Source organism: Poecile atricapillus, chromosome Z, assembly GCF_030490865.1.
Source record: "Poecile atricapillus isolate bPoeAtr1 chromosome Z, bPoeAtr1.hap1, whole genome shotgun sequence".
Taxonomy (NCBI): Eukaryota; Metazoa; Chordata; class Aves; order Passeriformes; family Paridae; genus Poecile; species Poecile atricapillus.
Window position 1 is genome coordinate 131,726,812 of NC_081289.1, and position 19,818 is coordinate 131,746,629.

The following is a 19,818-nucleotide window of genomic DNA, read 5'->3' on the forward strand; positions in this document are numbered from 1 at the left end:
ATCTTGGAAGGGACTGCCCGGGGAGGTGGTGGAGTCACCGTCCCTGGTGGTGTTTAAGGAAAAGCTGGACATGGCACTGGTCTGGTTGTCGTGGTAATGGTCGGTCATAGCCTGAACTCGATGATCTCAGGGGTCTTTTCCAACTTAATTGATTCTGTGCTTCTGCGATTCTATAACTGTTGAAATATTACATTGCTGGATGAAGAGCACATGGGGTTGGAGAAGCAGTTCCAGAGGACCGCCAGCCATGCTGTCCATTGCCCCGATATATATATTGTCTTCGCACGATCCTGCATATGTTGTCTTACTTCACACGATCTGTGGGTTCCATGTATGAGTTAGGCGCATTTTGGTTTAGCTTTTTTAATTTGCTTAAGTCTGTGTAGCTGCTCATGCAAACTGCATATTGCTGGAGGTGTCATACAGCTTCCAGACTTCTAAATGGTGACTTAGAAAGCAAAGTTAAGCACTGAAAACACGAAAGTTACCCTGAGAGTAATTAATAGGATACTCTATGACTAAGTGTTCATTACTGTGCCTTTAAATAAATTACTCTGCAGACCTTGTGTGAGGTCTGCAGAGCTTTAGAGCTACAGATTATACCTGTGCTTTATGTTTTGGGCTCAATAACCATTGACTCCTACAACAGCATGCCTCATCAGTATGGTAGCGATTGGAATAATTCCAACTATTAATAATAAGTTACACTTGAAAAGCTAGAACCAGCCCTCTCCTTTTCTCTAATTAGAAATATGTTATCAGCATTAAAAAAAAAATAAAAAAAATAGAGCATATAAAAATGCCTGTGTTCTGAATAGTGATAAGGTTACAGTGTGTGATTTCTCGGTGCCAGGCACTGAAGATGTGTATGGATTTGGTTCTGAACTAAGTTTTGGATTATTAGTTAAGACATTTAGGGCAAAGCAGGTATTTCCTTGTGGCTGCCTACAAGTGTTCAAAGTTGTATTCGGTGAAAGTTTTAATCCAGTAATTAGGTACTTAGGATAGGTTTGCCTACTTTAGCGTTCTCAGGGCTTCTGCTGTGTCGTCTCAGAGGCTTGAAGTAATTCACAGCTAGTCAGGCCAAAACATTCTAAGCATAATATTAAGCAGTCTAAAGGGGTGTACTGTTGTAGGTAGTATTCAGGGGTCGTTTTGGAATTAACTACCTAATTATTTTTCTGGTTTTAGGTGTCTATACTAGGGAGAGGAAATTGGGTTCCCAACCAAACACAACTGGGTTCATGCAAACTTAAGTAGTGCATCTGTAAGAAAAATATGGACTTGGGATCACATTCCACTTTAAATGGTAAGTAGTTGCCGAACAGTCATTAAATTAAATTAATACAAAATGTCTGCTATGTGAAAAGAGTTCACATTTATGTCCAAAGGTGAAAACTTCTTGCTCAAGAGCTTAAGACATTCAGATCCTCTTAGGTGTATACCTTAAAGAATGAGATTTGCTAAATTGAAAGATTGGTATATTCAAAAGTGATCCCAGTATATAATGATGCAGAATTTAATTTTTCATCTTCACAATACTGTAAGCTTTTCATTCTCCTCCTGGTAAGGCAAAGTCTACAGATGTGGACAGAGGTGACAATATATGCATTAAAACTGAAGCTGAAATAACACAAGAACACTGAATGTTTTTAATGTAGAAATTTAGTAGCTAATTTGTGATCTTTAAAGAATTGATAATACCGCTTAAATTAGTTTTGACAGTGGTTTACACAAGTAAGGTATTAGAATTTTTTTAAGACTCATTCAAAACATCCTGCATCGGCTTTCATTCCAGTTGCAGGCTATAGATTTATTAGTTTACCATTCTATATTTCCAGAGGGGTTGCCTAGGAACAGTTTCCCCATGAACCTCATTAATTTTAACTTGTGACACCTTTAATGTCTGGCCACCTTCTTATCTCACCAAAAATCAGTCCAATTCAAGCCTTGAGGAAATAACAAATATTTTATACCCTGCCTATCCCCTGTTAATAATTGAAAATGGTAACATGTTATAATAAACCCAATAGGAACTTGACTTCTAAAGGCACCATTTTAAAAAAATCCAATTGGATTTTTTTTTTTAAGAAGACAGAGCTATTCTGATTTTTTTAGAAATGTTTCATCCATAGTTGCCTATTTTTTTCACCCCCTTCATGAATGGTGAAGAGAGTTTGACCCAGTGCCACACAATGTTTTGATTTCGTCTGTGGCAGGGCTGCACAGATCTGACTGTTCAGGGAGACAAAATATAAACTCCCTCAGCAGGATCAGCTGGGGCGTATTTGTGGCATACCAGATCACACTTGTTTGCCTTATCTTGAAAGCTGATTGTGATACCAGGTTTTCAAAAGTAAGCAAGCAGAGCAAGACTTTGGGCTGAAATTGAAGAAGAATAGATGAATTAAATTGTAAATGAACATGTGAGTTGAAACACTCACTGTTTATGTGATAATATTAGGAAAAATGCATTACTTGAACCATATTCTTCATTGGTTCCCACTAGCATGGAAAGTGCTTGTTAAACATTAAATCAGAAGAGCATTTGTGACCTCATCATGTGTAAGTTATACATGAAAATATATTGTTGTGATCGCACATATTTTTATTCAGTAGCCGTAACCGTACAATAATATGGTCTAGTTTGAGGCTTAACTTTATGGGGTTAAACTTAGAATTTCGCCTGCAGCTTTTCCATCTCTTTCTGGTGGAAACAGCTGTGTATGCACAGCGTGGCGCGATGCACCTGTGGCTGCAGGTCTCCCATTGTAGCTGAAACCTTGGCTCTGCCACGGTCACCTCGCCCCGCTCGTTACCGTGGAGATGCAGTCGCAGGGAATACGGTGGCTTTGGAAACGCCGTCTCCAGGCTGCGGCGAGCTCGGGGCGGGCGCGGCCATCGCGACGCTGCGCGGGGGTGAAACCGAAAGTGCGGGGCCGGGGCGGGCCCGCGCTCCGCCCGCCCCGCTCCGTTCCGCTCCGCTCCTCCCTCCCATGAGCGCCCGAGCCTCCCGGCCTCAGCATGTCGGAGAGTTTCAACCGAACGCCGGGTGCCGGCCGGGGCCGCGGGTGCGGCGCGCCGGAGAGCGGCGGCGGGGCCCGCCCCGCGGGCTGTGCGTCCCGCGGTTGGGGCTCGGCCGAGGAGGAGCACCACCAGCCGGGCGGCCTCTTCCCGCAGCAGGAACCATTGCGGCCTCCGAAGACGGCGCCCCTGGGCACCGGGATGGCAGGTACGGGCTGCTCTCCCCGCTCTTTCTTTACGCGGGGCACCTGCGCGGCTCCCCGCGGCGCCGCAGGGTCACCGGCATCTGCCCTCGGGAGCGTGGTCCTGTTCCCGGGTGTGCGATGCGTGCACCGCGCTGAGGCCGGGTCAGCGTGGTGAGCTCTGGGGGCTGGCGGGCACCAGGGTGACTAGAGGGGTGAGAGGGAGAAAACCAGAAAGAATCATGTGATGCACGGTGCAGTCGCTCACCACCTGCTGACCGATGCCCAGCCTGTCCCCCAGCAACAATTGACAACTCCTGGCCAACTTCCCTCCAGTTTATATAGTGAACGTCACATTCTGTTGTATGGATTATCCCTTTGGCCAGTTCGGGTCAGCTGTCTGGTCTTTGCTGCCTCCTTGCTTCTTGTGCATCTGCTCGCCATCAGAGCATGGGAAACGTGTGTGTTATCGACACTTGCCTCATACTGAATCCAAAACATAGTGCTATACCAGCTAGCAAGAAGAAAATTAACTCTATCCCAGCTGAAATCAGCATACTGGGTTATGGACCTGGACCAGGTAAAGGTGTGATATTGTATTGCATCTGCTTGCAATACTTTCTGTCTTTTTCCCCCTTTTGTGCCCCCACATCTGAGTGTGCTTTTTATCCATCTGTTAATCTGACTGCAGATGGTCTCAGCCTTCCCCCTACTGAAGAGTTCTAGCCTATTTGCAAAAAAACTAACCCAACCCAACAGTAACACAAAGCAATGTTTGTTGGTCAGCTTATTTCAGGTAGGTATCAGGTTCTGTTTCCAATAAACTTATGAGTTACTCTGTAAAGAGAGGTTTGGAAAATAGTGTTTTAAAAACACTTCTGTTGGATGTTTTAGCAAATGGTATACAAGAACAATAGTAACCAAGTGTCCTTGAGCATTTTGTTGAAAATAAGCATTGGTAAAAATTAGTGATGTCTGTCATTTACTGACCTTCCAAATGTATCTTGTATTTGTATCTAAAATCTATGAAAAATCACGGGATAATCAAATGTACTATAAGCAGATTTACTAGTTACTTAGGTTAACTCTTAAAAAATGTGTTTACATGGAAAAAAGGGTTTTTTTACCTTCTTTTTTTTTGATCACCTGTGCATGAACACTTTACTTTCTATCATGTAGAAAGACATCTAGAGTGTGCTTGAATGAGTAGCCTTACTTAACAATAAACAATAAAACATATGTATTGAAAGTAAGCCTATGTATTTAAAGGAAATCTATTTAGAGTGAAACTATACTTTAAATAAAAAAAAAATATATTCTGTGTTTACTCTGTGTGAACACATATTAATTTAGTGATTCCTAAGATAAGCTGTTAACAAAAATTTTTCAGAACACCTGCAAAAGACAGGAATTCCATCTGGATCACAAGATAAAGTTTCTGTTCTTGATTCTGGACCAGAAATGGCTGAACCTCAGTTAGCTGTGGATCCTGTAGCAACATCAAACTTGTCTGTTAAAGCACCTGAATTTTATCCACCAGGATATAACCAGAACTTCAACCAGAATTTCACAGTGAGTGTTTTAACTTCCTTCCTTAGTATGTGCCAATTTACTTGTATTCAAATTAATAATGTTTTCTTGAGATCTTTTATGTCAGATACTTTGAATTTTATATTTGATGATGAGATTGCAAAAATTCTGTTGATAACCTCCAGAGTTGCAGCCAGGATGTACATGAGAGCCTCTGCTGTTGGATATTTTGCCAAAGCTTGCTGCAGATAACCACATTCCTTTTTGACTACACCACAACTGGTTAAATCCAACATGAGAGAAACCTGGCTTTTCTGTTGTAGTTACATTTATACTGCATCTTAATTAAAAGCATACCTTAAGCGTTGCAGAATTCACAGGATTTTCAAGAAAGCACGGGAGAAAGCTTGAACTTTAGCTTTTCTGACCACAGGCTTTGCCTTTCCTGAATTTCCTGTGCCACAGGTACCACTCATCGTGACTGCCTAAGTTAGTGTACCATCTTGTGTCCTAATTCCTTCAGTGGTGTTGTATCACCAAAGGGCAAAAAAAGTACTAGACTCATTCCTAGCAGTTACCTACCCACACACCTAATAAGAAATGTATTTCCAGCTAGACTCAGATCAGTTTGTAGATGCATCATGTAATAAAAGCTGGTACTTCTATTTTCTACTCCATTGTCTTCCATGTTACTGCTTCAGTAATTCTAGTCCGGGGATGATCTCTGTGAATTCTTGGAATATCCTTTTGTTATGCAAGCAGTCAAACTCTGGTACTATATCTAAACAGGTGGGAACTTCTACAAATACAGTCAAGTGATAAAAAAAAAAAAGGATGCTGAATCAAATAGATTTTTAATAACTGGTAGGAAAATACTTCATTTGAATGCTAAATATGGTGGTGTGGTATTTTGAAGTCTTTTCCTCACCAGTAAAATTGATGTTACCTCAGTGTTACCAGCTTTGCCTGCTAACTGATTGTAATTATTCTCATGAATAATAAAGCCCACAGCCAATATAAAACTGTTGACAATGCTAATGTGAACCTGCTTTGGTAAATTGATCATCTAGAGGGAAAAAAAAAAACCTACATTGCCCAAGCACTGGTTACATGTTTTCTATAAATAAAGTGTTTCAGTTTCAAGACAAAGAAAAAACCCAAACAACATTTAGAATAGCATACATAATGCACTCTTAAAACTGCAAAGTTTCAATGCCAACAATGTTGCTTTTCAGATGTTTTGCAAAAACACACAAGCATGTGGGAGTTCCTGGTTGCTATGTTGTGGAATAGGCTATGAATGTGACTCATCTATTAATAAAAATACCTCTAAAAACGTTAGCAAAACATGTTGCAGAGACTTTAATGAGAATATGATACACATAAAGCAGTGGTATTTTTCTTTCATCCTTCACTATTACAAAATCTGTTGTTTTTTTAGTTTAGTAACTGAAGGAATTTTATAAATTGGGCTCACTTGTAATAAAGATAAGAAATTTAACACACTTTACAGTTACACTGATTTAGACCATGAGTTTTAAAATTTGAATAAAAGCAAAGTTTTGAGAAACTTCTTTTTTTACTTAAAATTAGTAATTTTCAGCTTTCATTTATAAAGATCCCTGAATTTATTGATCTGAAATATTGAATTTCTCTAATAAAATACAGGTGTTTTGCTGTAGCAAAAAAAAATTATTATTTTAAAAATAGTGTTGATTCCTTGTTCAATTGTGTACCATTATAAGTAGTGTGTCTGTCCATGTAACATTTGATATTGGGACAGTTAATTTCCAATCTTTCCATTTTTTTGATGCTCAAAACAATCAATTACCCAGGAAGATGGTTTAAGGAGTACAGCTTACAAGGTTTACTAGAATTTTCAGAAAAACTTTACCAGGACTTTGAAGAAAGGCCTGAGAGAGGCCAGAGAAAGGAATTCTCTGTTTGCATACAGAGTCCTACCCATTGGAAATTTTAGATGTCTGCAGCAGAACTAGTGACTAGGGAGGTTTGGATTGCCAGTAGGAAAAATCAGATTTGTTCCTTGGCATGTCTGTATGGTAATAATATGGCTGTCACTCCATCAGATAGGCATAATGACATTCTTACTTCATAGCTTTAGGAGTGAGATTTTTATTTTAGGGTTCCACAATCCTTCCCTCCTGTTTTTTTCTTTTTTAACTTCAGTCATTTCCATCAGAAGACCAAGTATGAGAGTACCACTTAACCTCATGCAGCATGCATAGGGGGTTTTGTATATGCAACAGTCTTTTGGTACTTGGGTTTGCAGTAACTTGGTTGAAAATTTGCTGAGTTCATATAACTGAAGGGAAAGAAAGCTTGTTCCTAAGAAGTCTGAAGAAAAATCAGATCAATGATTTGGGCTAAATTTAGTTAGTTTTTAAAGTATCAAATATAAGTAATAAAGTTGTATATTTATGAATTTCTAAATTACTCATTTTACTCTGCTATTCAGTTCCCTGGCATAGTTACTGAAACTGAGACTTCTGAAGTTGCATATTTAATACAAGTAGATGAATATGGTACAGAATTTAGTTCTCTGTGTGTAGACTCTTAATTATGAACTGGAAATAAGTGTATACAACAGGGACACCAGTATACCAAATGGTACTGGGATCCCTTACAAACAAGGATGTTCTCCAAGACTGGATTCTTGCCAAGTGAGTGTGAGAGGAAGATACCTTCTTCTTTGCTGAGGATCTTGTAACAATCTGATGGCTGCCAGAAGGAGCAGCTTCTTTTACCAGCTACAGGAATTGCATGTTCTGCAGCCTGGCTGGAGTCAGGCAGGTTGTTTGGAGAGATGCTAGTTCAGCTGTATGTGATTAAGCTGCAGTAGCTGCCCAGTAATGTAATAATTCTGTAAAACAAACTAGTTTTAAATGTATTGTGTGGAACTCCTACTGGGCTGTTTGAAAGTGCCTTATAAATGTTGATTTCCTTTAGTGAAGCAGGTTATGTAGCAAGTCATATACAGGCCTGTTAGCCTTTAGTTTTTGGACTTGTAAGCTTCAAGCCATTAGAATAATAGAAAACACTGGGTTAGAAAGGACCTCTGAAGGTCCTTTCTTTCTCTGAAAGCACTCTGAAAGTGAAGGCACTTCCTTTCTCTGAAGTGCCCATGCTCCAGTCCTCAGGATGTCAAAGGATTTATGTAATAACAATTTGCTTCTATTTCCATAAACCCATGGTTTTTCCTATTTCTGGTGGGCAACATTAAGTTATTTAGTCTTTAGTGTTATTAACTGGCATATATTCTACCTAATTAAATACCATAGGAAATCTTTCTAGTTTTACTTCTGTTACACTGATGTGTGCCCCACCTCACTAACTTATGACGTGTCTGAATGATTTTGGAAAGTCTACTTTTTTTACCCACGCGTTCTTCACAAGTCATGAAATTAATTCCAGGATGTCATTTTCAACATGTATATGTCTTTCTCATAGTTCATACCCAGCCAGAAAATTTTCACAGATCCATGTTGCTTCTCAGTGGAGGAGAGACAGACATTTTGAAGACAAAGTAATGAAAAAATCCCCTATTAAGGGGGTAGAAGAGGGAGTGGGAGAATTTAGTTATAATCCTTGTTGATATATTTATGTACACTAAGTAAAGAGAAAGTGCTTTATTATTTTAGCTCAGCTTTACTGTAGATGTCCTTTAAACATTTTTAAATGGTAGAACAGTTGAGAGTTCTGATTTTCTTTATGTTTCACTTATAACTTGAATTGCTAATTGTAAGTCATTTTTTTAAAAGTGCTTCTTCAGGCTCCTTGCACATCTGAAATCTCTGAGGTCTTTTACAAAATCTTTTGTGTAGTGTGACAAAGTGATATATTTGTACTGTGTTTCTACTAGCGACATCACAAAGTATGCTGCTTTCTTTGCTATTCCCCTCATATACCAGCATTATAATTATGTGGAGCAGTATTGACTTTAGATACTCCCACATAGATTCATTTATGAATGGACAAAATCAGTGTTCTTCTGTTCCATCAGTGGGAGCATAAATATCAATAAAGTGATACTGGGTACCCTCACGTCTCTTTAGAGAGCAAGTGTGTTTACTGTATTGTCTGGTTTTAAGCCTCAGTAGCTGTAAATTAATGCAATTCCATTTGAATTTCATGCCTCGTAATCTTTCATCTTTTGCCAAGAAATACAAATACACTGATTTTAAAATAATTTTTTTTCTGATTATACTCCTTACATGGGAACAATACTATGTATTTATTGTAGTTCTCTAATTACTCTATCTTCTGCATATTTTTGGAGCACTATACACACTATCCATGTCAAAAATACTTAGTTTCAAATTTTCCATTCTTTTTCCTTCTACAGTTCATAAATCCACAATACAGTTAGTGTCCACTCCAGGAGTGGGTGTTGAGCCTCAGTTTGGTAGTTCCACCCTTAACAGATAAACTTAATTTTTTAATAAGTTAAATCTTGCGACCAGCTTAGGAAACTTATTTCTCTTTAATTCATCTTTTTATGTATTTTACTGGGAGACCCTAGTGTCTGTAAAAATACTTTGCCTGGTTCTTAAGGTGATTGGACTACAGGAGGTTTCTGAGGTCTACACTCCAGGAGGTGTTGAGATCTGTGCTCTGTAAAAGTGTTAAAGTGAACTGTGTAAAAAAGATCTCTATCAAGTATGCAGATATTCAAAACTAAGGGCTGTATGGTTATTTCCGGAGACAAAAGGTATAACAATTATTCAAGGTTGTTTTTAAGTAGTTGGTTTATTCTTTCACTTCTATAGGATTCTTCCTTTGAAGATAGATGTGATGGCTATCTGACTCTGGGAGAATATGTACAAGACTTCCTAAATCACCTTATGGAGCAACCAGGTTGTTTTGAAACAGAAATAGAGCAGTTTGCTGAAACACTGAATGGCTGGGTCATTGCAGATGAAGCTTTACAAGAACTTGTTGAGCTCATCTATCAGCAGGTAATGTATTCTGTCTTACAAGATGGACATTATGTCTCTGTTACCCTGTGTCCAAGATAGGCATTCCAGTATTTGTTACATAATTGTAAGAATTGTAGTATTTTAATGATCTGGTATTTTTTCCTTTTAGACTGAAATATATAGGGAAGGATTTTGCTCAGTAAATTGAAATGGTAGCCAGCTTTGGGATGCCTGAATTGTACACATTTTCCAGTTTGCTCTGTTTCCTTTGTTGTATGTTTTTATCTCCTGGGTAACATACTGCAGTTGAAATTACAGCACTTTCTTAAAGGAAGTTATATTTTAATTTCTGTATTTGTATAGTAAAGATTGAAGAAACTTATACAATGTTGTATACTTTTATTCTCTTATGCAAAAAGAAAAAAGAAAAAAAGTCTTCATAGTCCAAAGATACTTTTTAGTTCCTAGATACTTTAAAAAAAATTAATTCATACCTACTGTTCACCTTTTGGGAAATGCTTCTTTATTGCCAGACTTTTTTCTTTAATTGAAATATACCTATATCAGAGCAGTATAAATGGAGAAAAGGAAAGCTCCTCTAAGGGTAACTAGGTCCAGTCCCATTGATGGTCATGAAAATGAGGACAGAGACCTTGAGCTGAACTCTGTACTAATTGGGGGAGCCATTGGAAAGAATAGCTTGATATGTGTTGCTTGGCAAATGAGCTGTTACTGTCTTTTGGGCTCGCTGCAGAAAATGAAGCCATGTTTCTGTCTCGCTCTTTATTGTGTTGGGTGTCTCACTCTCTCAAAGGTTTGTTACTTTCAAATTCTACCTTGCAGACTTTTATTCAAGTGCAGACATCTACAGAATATTTTCATCTGGTGTATGTAGAAGTGGAATGACGGGTTGGTCATTGTACAGAAGTGTAGAGTCTCAGGTTTCTCATTATTATACAGAATTAATGCAAATTTAATTGCGACCAGTTTAGTTAGACATGATGATCACCTGTGGTGCATTTGGCAGCATAATTTTCCCATTCTTTGTTTGAACCCATGCAGGATGGTTTAGAAAGAGATTAAAATATCCCATGTAACTTTATTGGAAGGAAAAAAACCTTATTTTATGCTGTTTTTAACCTCCCGAATTTTAAATACATTGATTCTCATTTAATAGAAGTCTTTAATGTTGCCTCTTCCTCTCTGCCCCCTTTAAAAACAAGTTCAGTGTTAGGGTTTACTGTGACTTCCTCAACTGAGAAGCTCAATGTTAGTCTGAAATTACATTAAAAAATAAAGCTTAATCCCAAAAAGCTATGCTAGTATCCAAAAGCATCTAATTTTAAATATGTTATGTGTCAGGCTAGCATAGTGTTTAAGCAAAGCCAACTATGCTTACTATTCTTCAGTCTTGAGCAGAGGCTCAAGTACTTGTCTCCTGGCTTTTCACAAAACAATTAAAATTCCTGAAATTATATGCATCTGTTTCAGTGATACAAATTTGACCCAACTAAGTAGATATACTGATGGTGGGTTTGTAAAGGAAATATACTGAAATTAAGTAAACCCAAGTCCTGTAGGGTCTTCCCTGCACCTCCAAGGGAATATATAAGGGAATAATACCACTAAGGTGTCTTAGCCTGTCTGTAAATATTAATTATATAGTTATGTTCCTATTTATGTCTGAACACAGTGAAGTGCCAGTTCTTTTGTCTTCCAAAAGTTGGACACCGACTTCATAGTTTAAGAACCTTGACTGTTGTCTAGTTAATGCAGTGGATTGTTCCTGTTAGAGCAACTACAGTTTCTCAAGATATGTTGGTAGGTTAGCCTTCATGCTGAGATTGTAACTTGTTTGAATAGGAGGTAGAGTGGCATTGCCAGCAATAATTGTTCCAAGAATATGATTTTGCAATATGATGATTGATTATTAGGAAGATATAAGGTGTTGGGTTTTTTTGTTTTTTTTGGTTTTTTTAAATCTGGGTGTGCTACACCAGATCATAATTCCTAAATTTCATTATTTCAATGTTTGGTGCAACCACAAGTACAGACCAACTCATAAGAAAGATAATGTTTAAAAAATATAAATGAGGTTTGAAGAATAAGTATAGGTGTTTGGTATTGAAAGTTTTTGTTTGCTGGGGGTTTGTTGCATTGGGTTTTGTTTTGTTGTTTGTTGGGGTTTTGTTTTGTTACGAAAAAGTGTTAAAAAGGGTCACTTTATAAAAAAAGGGGTACCTCTTCTAGTCAGAGCAACTGATTGAACAAAGGACCAAAGTCTGTTCAGGCAGTTCACAAGCCTCTTACTGCAAAGTTTGTCTATCTTAATCATTTAAACTTGTTGTATCTTCCAAAGACAGTTTTTTTCCAGCAATTGTATGCACATGGTAGAATTATATTAACTGCATATTTTTCTATACCTGTCAGAGGTAGCTAGGTATAATTGCATTAGCAAGACTTTTTTTTCGAATATGTTGGAACAGTTCAAATATGCAAACATATCTATAGCACTGATAGATGATCAAGATGTAAAAGTAATATTCAAAGATTATAAAGCAAAAGGTAGAAATTTACTGAGTTCTTAGTATCCTCATTTTCTTTTGAGCAGAGCTGCTGAAGTTATTTGCAGCAGAATCTGTTTTCACTGAAACTGCATCTCAGAAATAATCTGAAATTCAGGTGTTTTTACAGTAGGCTTGAAAATTTGTGAACAGTAATAAATTGTCACCTCTTTAAATTTTGAATTATCAGATTAAATCAAAAGATTTTTTTACACAATTCCTATAACCTTTTTTTAGATGACAAAGGTGTAGATGTTCAGCAGTAACAGGACTTGTTTTAGAAAAAAAGGATCCATCAAGAGCTGTTAATTGTAATGGTGTAGTCTTACTCTCCAATTTGGAAGTTTACTATTCTGCAGATTGCTATGGAGAATGTATGGGAGAAATTGTTTCTCTTTACTTGCCATATTCTTACACTCTTTCCCTGTGTATTAACCATGGCAAAAAGAGATTATGGAAAAAATAACTTATAGACTGAAAGAAGAAAACTTTTTATGGTGTTTAAATGTACTCATTGTTCCTTGAGAGAGTATGTGTCCTTGAAAAAGTGTCTTAATGTCCACTGTTGGACATTATGACACTTTTTTCGTATAAGCAGTCTGTAAGTGACTTTGAAATACCCTTTAATTGTAGGTCACAGTGTGGAAGTAGAGTTACATGAAGACACATGGTATAATGGTGGTTGTTTTTTTAGAGCCACAGAATCACAATATAATGAACTTCTAAGTTTTGCTGAAATGAGTATAGTAAAATGTTGAAGCAATACAAAAGTGAACATGGCAAATAGTAACAAATAATCATTGATTTTCTGCTCTTGAGTTGTCTTACCAACATTAAGCATAGATTTCAAAAAAGCTTTTAAAATATTTCCTGATAGCCTAATCATTAGTTTTATAATTAATTCATTTTTCCGTTTTTATTTTGGAAGGCCACATCTGTCCCAAATTTTTCGTACATGGGAGCACGGTTGTGTAACTATCTATCTCACCATCTAACCATTAGTCCACAAAGTGGGAACTTCCGACAGTTACTGCTTCAAAGGTCAGTATCAGTCACTTTAAGCCTGTTATTCTCTTCAGTTACATCTTTCTGGTTTGTGTGTTAACTCTTCTTGTTGCATACAAAGATACTTCCTTAAAATAGAACAGGTTTAGGAGTATCAAAACACAGGTACATGCTGAGTATTGAACACATGCATTTTAAAATATTTTAATATTTTTAAATATAAAAATAGTACTCCATTTGAAGTTCAAAAAAGATTTGAAGATCTTTTGAACTGAGTATATTAGTCTGATCCCCAAAATAGTGCAAATTGGAAAGTTAGTCTACTTTATAAGTATACTAAATGCACATATAGGTACTGTCCTTGCCCTTTGACTCTTGACAGTACTTACTTCCTTGTGCTTTTTTTTCTTTAGTGCTTTTGTTTTTTGCCTGGAATGTAAGGTTTATTCCCTGATTGGCTAACTGACTTTGTATCTATGAAATAGATATATAAAGGATGAATTTCTTCAGTTTCAGTTACTGCAAATTTCTGGGGACCTTAGCTTAATAACGATTAGACTTTGTACATGACAAAAGTGCAACATTATTAAATTCTTAGATATCCTTTCAAATATTACTGCATGACATTTGGAGGAATACTCTTTGACACTTCAGAATTCTTTAGAAATTTGCCTTTTATTATTTGTTTAAAGACCTCTGGCTTTATAAGTTTCAGGTTTGCCTCTTATTTGAAAAGTTTTTACTTAGTCTAGTAAAAGTGTGATTAACTTTTACTGTAGGGCATTCCAATGGTCTTTTGTCATAAGTGGAATGTTGTGGTTTAACCTGACAGGTAGCTAAACAGCTTGCAGCCCCTCACTCACTTTCCCCACCCTCCCAATGAGATAGGCAAGAAAATTTGGAGCAGAAAAAGTACAAGTCGTGAGTGGAGATAAAGATGTATTATTAGGACAGAAAAGGATGAGAATATAATAACAGTGATAAAATAATTAGCATATACTAAACAAGAGGCACGCCATGCAATTGCTCACTCCCCACGATGACCAGACTGTTCCTGAGCAGTGGCCCCCAGGCAGCTTTCTCCCTGGTTTATATCCTGAGCATGAGGCCACATGGGATGGAATACCTGTGTGGTCAGCATAGGGTCAGTTGTGTCTCCCCTCATCTTCAAACCAGGCTCCTCACGGGTGGAGTGAAAAGCAGAAGAGTCATTGATGTAGTGTAAACACTGTGAAGCGCCAGCTAAAACCAGGGCATGCAGAAGCTGAAAATACTATTTTTTCTCCCAGTGTTTTGTTGTTGTTGTTTTGGTTCTTCTTTTTTCTTTCAAAGTTATTTCTTATGTTTTTTTTAACTGTGTTACTTGAATATGAAAGGCAATCCCTGTTAACATTGCATTTTCTGGCTCTCGGTTTTGAAGCAAACACAATGGATAACATTAATGTTAGCACTCTGAAGCCATTAATTTTAAGTTGCTTATGTTTTGCATGCTAATATGGATGAAATTGGGAGCAGGGAGGGTGTGTGCAGATAAACAACCTAATAATTGACCTAAAAGATGACCACAGAGAGGTCATCTTCTATTTCTCAATGAAGTTTCAAATATGAAATTTTGTATTTCAGCTCTTTAGATATTTCAGTTTCTCCACTGTTTCTCAATCCATTACACAATCATTCAGAATACATTAAAATTTGTCTAGGTTTCCTTTTATCTCAAATATTTTTTAATTTTGCTTTTGTACTGTTATGTAAACTTGTTTATTTTTGGCAGTTGCTAAATACTAGAAAAAATAACTTCACTGCCATAGTATGTTAATCTTATGTTTTGTATTTATATTAAAGTTACAGAATCATAGAGCTATTTGGATTGGAAGGGACCTTAAGATTCATCTACTTCCAAACCCCTCTGCCATGGGCAGGGAACCTTCTGCTAGACCAGTTTGTTCAGAGCCCCATCCAGCCTGGCTTTAAAAACAGGGATGGGGCATCCACAGGTTCTATGGGCAGCCTGTCTCTGTGCCTCACCACCCTCACAGTATAAAATTTCTTCCTAGTATCTAATCTAAACCTGTCTTCTGTTGGTTTGAAGCCATTCCCTTTGTCCTGTCACTACACGCCCCTGTGAAAAGCTCTTCTCCCACCCTCCTGTGGGCCCCTTTTAGGTACTAGAAGGTGCTACAAGGTGCCACCGATGCCTTCTCTTCTCCCAGCTGAGCAGTCCCAGCTCTCTCAGCCTGTGCCCATAGGAGAGATGCTCAGGTCCTCTGGTGAACTTAGTGGCCTCCTCTGGTCTCACTCAATATGTCTGTGTCCTCCCTATTCAGGGGACCCCAGCTCTGGATGCTCCAGGTGGGTCTCACCAGAGCAGAGCAGAGGAACAGAATACCCTCACTCACCTGCTGCCCAAACTGCTCTGGATACAGGACACAATTGGCTTTCTGGGCTTCAGGCATGCACTGTCACATTGGTCTTCTCATCACACAACACCCCAAGTCCTTGTTGTCAGGACTGTTGCCAAGCACTTCCCTGCCTAAGCTGTTCTGAATGCTTGGGATTGCCTTGACATGTATGCAGAACCTTACACTTTGCCTCGTTGAGCTCCATGAGTTGCACAGGGCCACCTCTCAAGTCTGTCAGGGTCCCTCTATAGTGTCACTTAACACCACTCAGCTGGGTGTCATGAATTATGTATCACTGTCACTTAACATGGAAAGATAAAGAATTTATCAAATGAGTGTAACAGCATCTAAGACAATGTGGAAACAGAGAGAAACAAATTCTTCCACTCTGAAGAGGGGAACATGTCTACTTCATTTCTTTAGGCACTGGCTGTCTGTGTTACTGGTGCACATCCTGGACTCATATTCAATTGTATAAATTGTGTTACTGTATTAATTTCTGTATGTTGTAAGTTGTTCTATTTAGTTTTTCTGCATCAGATATCTCAGTGCTTAAAGACATAATCATGTAATCATATGTGTTCCTCTGAAAGGATGCAAATCCACTATTCCATTCTGAAGGCCTCTCATTCCCTTCACAGATCATACATGCCAGCGCTCAGCATGTAACAGTTTTCATGCAGTTCATAAGTTCTCAGCATTCCTTTAAATGAGTAGCATGTTACATATGTTGGAATGGCTACAGATGTTATAATTGTGTTTTAATTTTTACAGGTGTCGAACCGAGTATGAAAACAGAGATGAAGCTACCAAAGGGGATGAGACTACTAGAAAACAATTTCATGCCTTTGTGCTATTCTTAGCTGAACTTTATCTTAACCTAGAGGTAAGAAGAAAGTTGGGTGTCACACAGCTTTTCATAAATTTTTTGTTGTGTGTAGGTAAACACTGAAATGGACCATATTTTGAGGTGTTTCTCTGAAGGCAGAGGGCAGTAAAGTAAAAGAACTTTAAAGTAGGATTGTATTTAAAATTGGATTGTATGTCCAAGAAACATATAAACAAAAAAGGACAAGATCATTAGAAAAGAAATGTATAAAAATCAACGTGTAAGAATTTTGGAAAGAACCAACCACTGTTGGTTGTGAATGAAGATGTTTTGAGTATTTTCTTTTACTAGCAAAACTCCCAGATGGTTACACTTAACCAACATATTAAATGTTGTTAAATGCCTAGCAGAAGCAGATCAGGATCAATAACACATGTAATTCAGTATGCAGGTACAAATAAGAGGTGTTAACAAACCCTCGAGGCAGATGTGAAAACCTGCAAAATGAGGTATTAAAAATGCAGACTTTTAAAGTTATTTCTCCTGGAGTCATTGGCTCATGCATGAAGTATGCAATCTTGTATTTTGATTTATTTTCTTGTATCTGTGATATGTACAAAAAGATGTACAAGTTTTTTGTATTTTTTATACCTGTGCACTCACCAAGTTCACTTCCTGCTGTAGTGTAGTTAAAAATATACATTTGACTTGCCTATTTCAGTGGTTTGATTTAAGCAAACACTATAAAAATGTTCTGCTGGCATGAGGAAAATCCTTCTCTGACTTTGATTTCTGGACTGTAAGTGGTCCTTGAACTCTACTTCTAACTTTCTAGAAGAAAAAAGAAAGATTTTCAAATACTTTGGAACAGGGGAAATTGTCCATTTGGGGAGTATACCATATACCTTGGATTTTACCTTTTGGTTTCAAACCATTTCCTGTAATTTTTTAATTATATAAAGACTGCCTTGTAGAACTAAGCTACCACTTCTGTAGAGAATAGGTAATGCAGTGTGGAAAAGAGCATGAGGTTCTGTGAATCTGATATTTTTTGGATCATTTGATAGCTTTTCTTAGATATTTGTTAGCAGAGAAACAAAACATGACATGCATTGCTATGTCAGAATTCTGAGTACATTACTCAGAGTAAGTTTTCTGCTGACACCGAGCTCTGTTGTGCAGTCAACATGCTGGAGGGAAGGAATGCCACCCAGAGGGACTAAGACAGGCTTGGGAGGTGGGACCATGCAAACAAGGTCAAGTGCAAAGTACTCATCTGGGCCAGGCACAAATACAGGCTGGGTGGAGAATCAGTCAGGAGCAGCTCTGCTGAGAAGGGGTTTGGGTGTTGGTGAATGAGGACCTCAACATAACATGCATCAGAAGATGTATGGTCAGCAGATTGAGGTAGGTGATGACCTCGATGGTGTGTAAGGTCCCTTCCAACCCAAACCCTTTTATAATTCCATGGAAGTCTATGTTCTAAAATGGTTACAGCGTTGGGCATATAGAGGTCAACTATGTTGATTACAAACCAAATCATACAGCATTCAAGAGAGAAAATGTGCCTGAATTAATTCCTAAAACTTAAGTCTTTTAAATGTTGGGGGGTTTTGTATATGTTTTGCAGATTAAAGGAACAAAGGGACAGGTTACACGGGCAGAAATTCTTCAAGAAGGCCTTCGGGAATTACTGAATGCACTCTTCTCTAATCCTGTGGACAGTAATTTGATATGTGCAGTGAAACTGCTGAAGGTGAGATGATAGTTTTAAAAGAAAAAATGACCAAGTTCTTTAAACTGTCTAGCTTTAATATAGGGAATAGTAGGGTAGAATGCAGATGAGGAAGTATTTATATGGGGTTTATACATTACAGCATTGACAGAGAAAACTACTTTTGTTTTCCTTAGTACCATTAGGAAATTGAGACAGTAAAAAAAGTGACATTATCCTCTAAAAATAAATTCAAGGCCATTTGTGTACAAATGAGCAATAGAACTGAAGTTAAGATGCAAAGGAGTAAATGCTTCCTCTAGATCTCATTTTGCTGCTTCTGGTGTGGGAGAAAACTAACCAGTCTGAATGATTTGTGAGACCTTAGGTATGCTCTGTGCTCTGAAGGATTGTCCTAGTTTAGGGCAAATTAGGGAGGAAAACTCCAAATGGGGATTTCCCCAGGGAAATGCCCCTCCTCACTTTCTGGTCTGGGAAAAGAAAGAAAAAAGAATTCTTTGGAGAGAAGTGGAAAAAGCTGTTTATTTAACAGAAATTGAGTAATATTAAATAATAATAAAACTTCTTGCTGTTCGATGGGATGGCAAGTCTAGGAAGAAAAGTCCTTTTCATGTGGTGAACGGCTCGCTCAGTTTCTTATCAGTCCCTCCGGCATTGGAAAGTGCCAAAGCCCAGGCCCCGGTGGGCCACAGGCGTGAGCTCCCGGAGTTTGGCTGGGTGTTCAGTCCAGAGCAGGCTTGCACAGATCCAGGAAAAAAGGGAAAAACAAAGGTCCAGGGAACTCCTCTTTCTCAGCTAGCTAAAACTAACTAAAAGCCAGGGAGAAGCTCTGTCCCGCTGTCTGTCTGTGCTGCAGACACCACAGTCCAGGAGCGAGATGTGTGGGAGTGATGTTTTTCTTTAACACAAACTGCGGCTTCTTCTACCCCCCTCTCTTGCTCTCAGAGCCAGTCTTAAAGGTGCAGAACTTAATATATAACATAAACCAGACGATTGGGGATACCAGTATCATAAAGTCACCCCAGGACATTGATGCTTTGCCATTGGGGTGCACCACTTTTTGTGACAAAAGGTTCTTAATATCCATTACTTCATTCTGTGTTGTCTGTGTCATTATCTTGTAGAAATACACAGATTTCCCTTTCATGTTGAAAATAAATCTCTTTGCTCATAACCTATATCTTTTCTTGTAAAATGGTTATCCTCTAAGTAGGAGAAATTCTTATCTTCACTAGGTATCATTATACTTGTAGTTGGGAAAACAGTTTAAATGAAGAATGAAGGTCAAGTGCTAAACAGTGTTTTTCTGAAGATTTTTGGTTGGCTTGTTTGTTTTTCCTCATTTTTTACCCTTCATGCTCCACTGCTTCTCAGACTGTTCTATCTTGAATTTCATTTCTGACAGCTTCTTTTGATATCATAAACAGAGAGTAGGGAAGAGAGATTTTTGTAATTTAAGACCTTCATTTGAAGCTTGGGTGTTTAAGGAGGTTGCTTCACAACAAGTGTGAGGCTGTGCTCAATGAGCACATTCACTCCTGTGGTCAGCCCTTATGTTGGCAGCACTTCCCTGAGGCAAAGCCCACTGAAGAACCTTTCTTAGCAGCAATACA

General features: G+C 38.1%; 1 protein-coding gene across 3 annotated transcripts in view; it reads left to right on the forward strand.

Moving 5' to 3' along the window:
- PAIP1 (poly(A) binding protein interacting protein 1) overlaps positions 1-19,818 on the forward strand; it is a 28,812-nt gene that overhangs the window by 374 nt on the left and 8,620 nt on the right. For 2 of the 3 annotated variants that reach the window (XM_058828264.1, XM_058828263.1), the window contains exons 2-7: positions 1,192-1,309; positions 4,597-4,778; positions 9,524-9,712; positions 13,166-13,278; positions 16,416-16,527; positions 18,101-18,226. In XM_058828264.1, coding sequence (XP_058684247.1) covers positions 1,279-1,309; positions 4,597-4,778; positions 9,524-9,712; positions 13,166-13,278; positions 16,416-16,527; positions 18,101-18,226 — 753 coding nt within the window. In that variant the 5' untranslated portion in view covers positions 1,192-1,278. Of the gene's footprint in view, positions 1-1,191; positions 1,310-2,692; positions 3,233-4,596; positions 4,779-9,523; positions 9,713-13,165; positions 13,279-16,415; positions 16,528-18,100; positions 18,227-19,818 lie in introns of those variants that run through there. The other variant, XM_058828262.1, reaches the window with a different exon arrangement.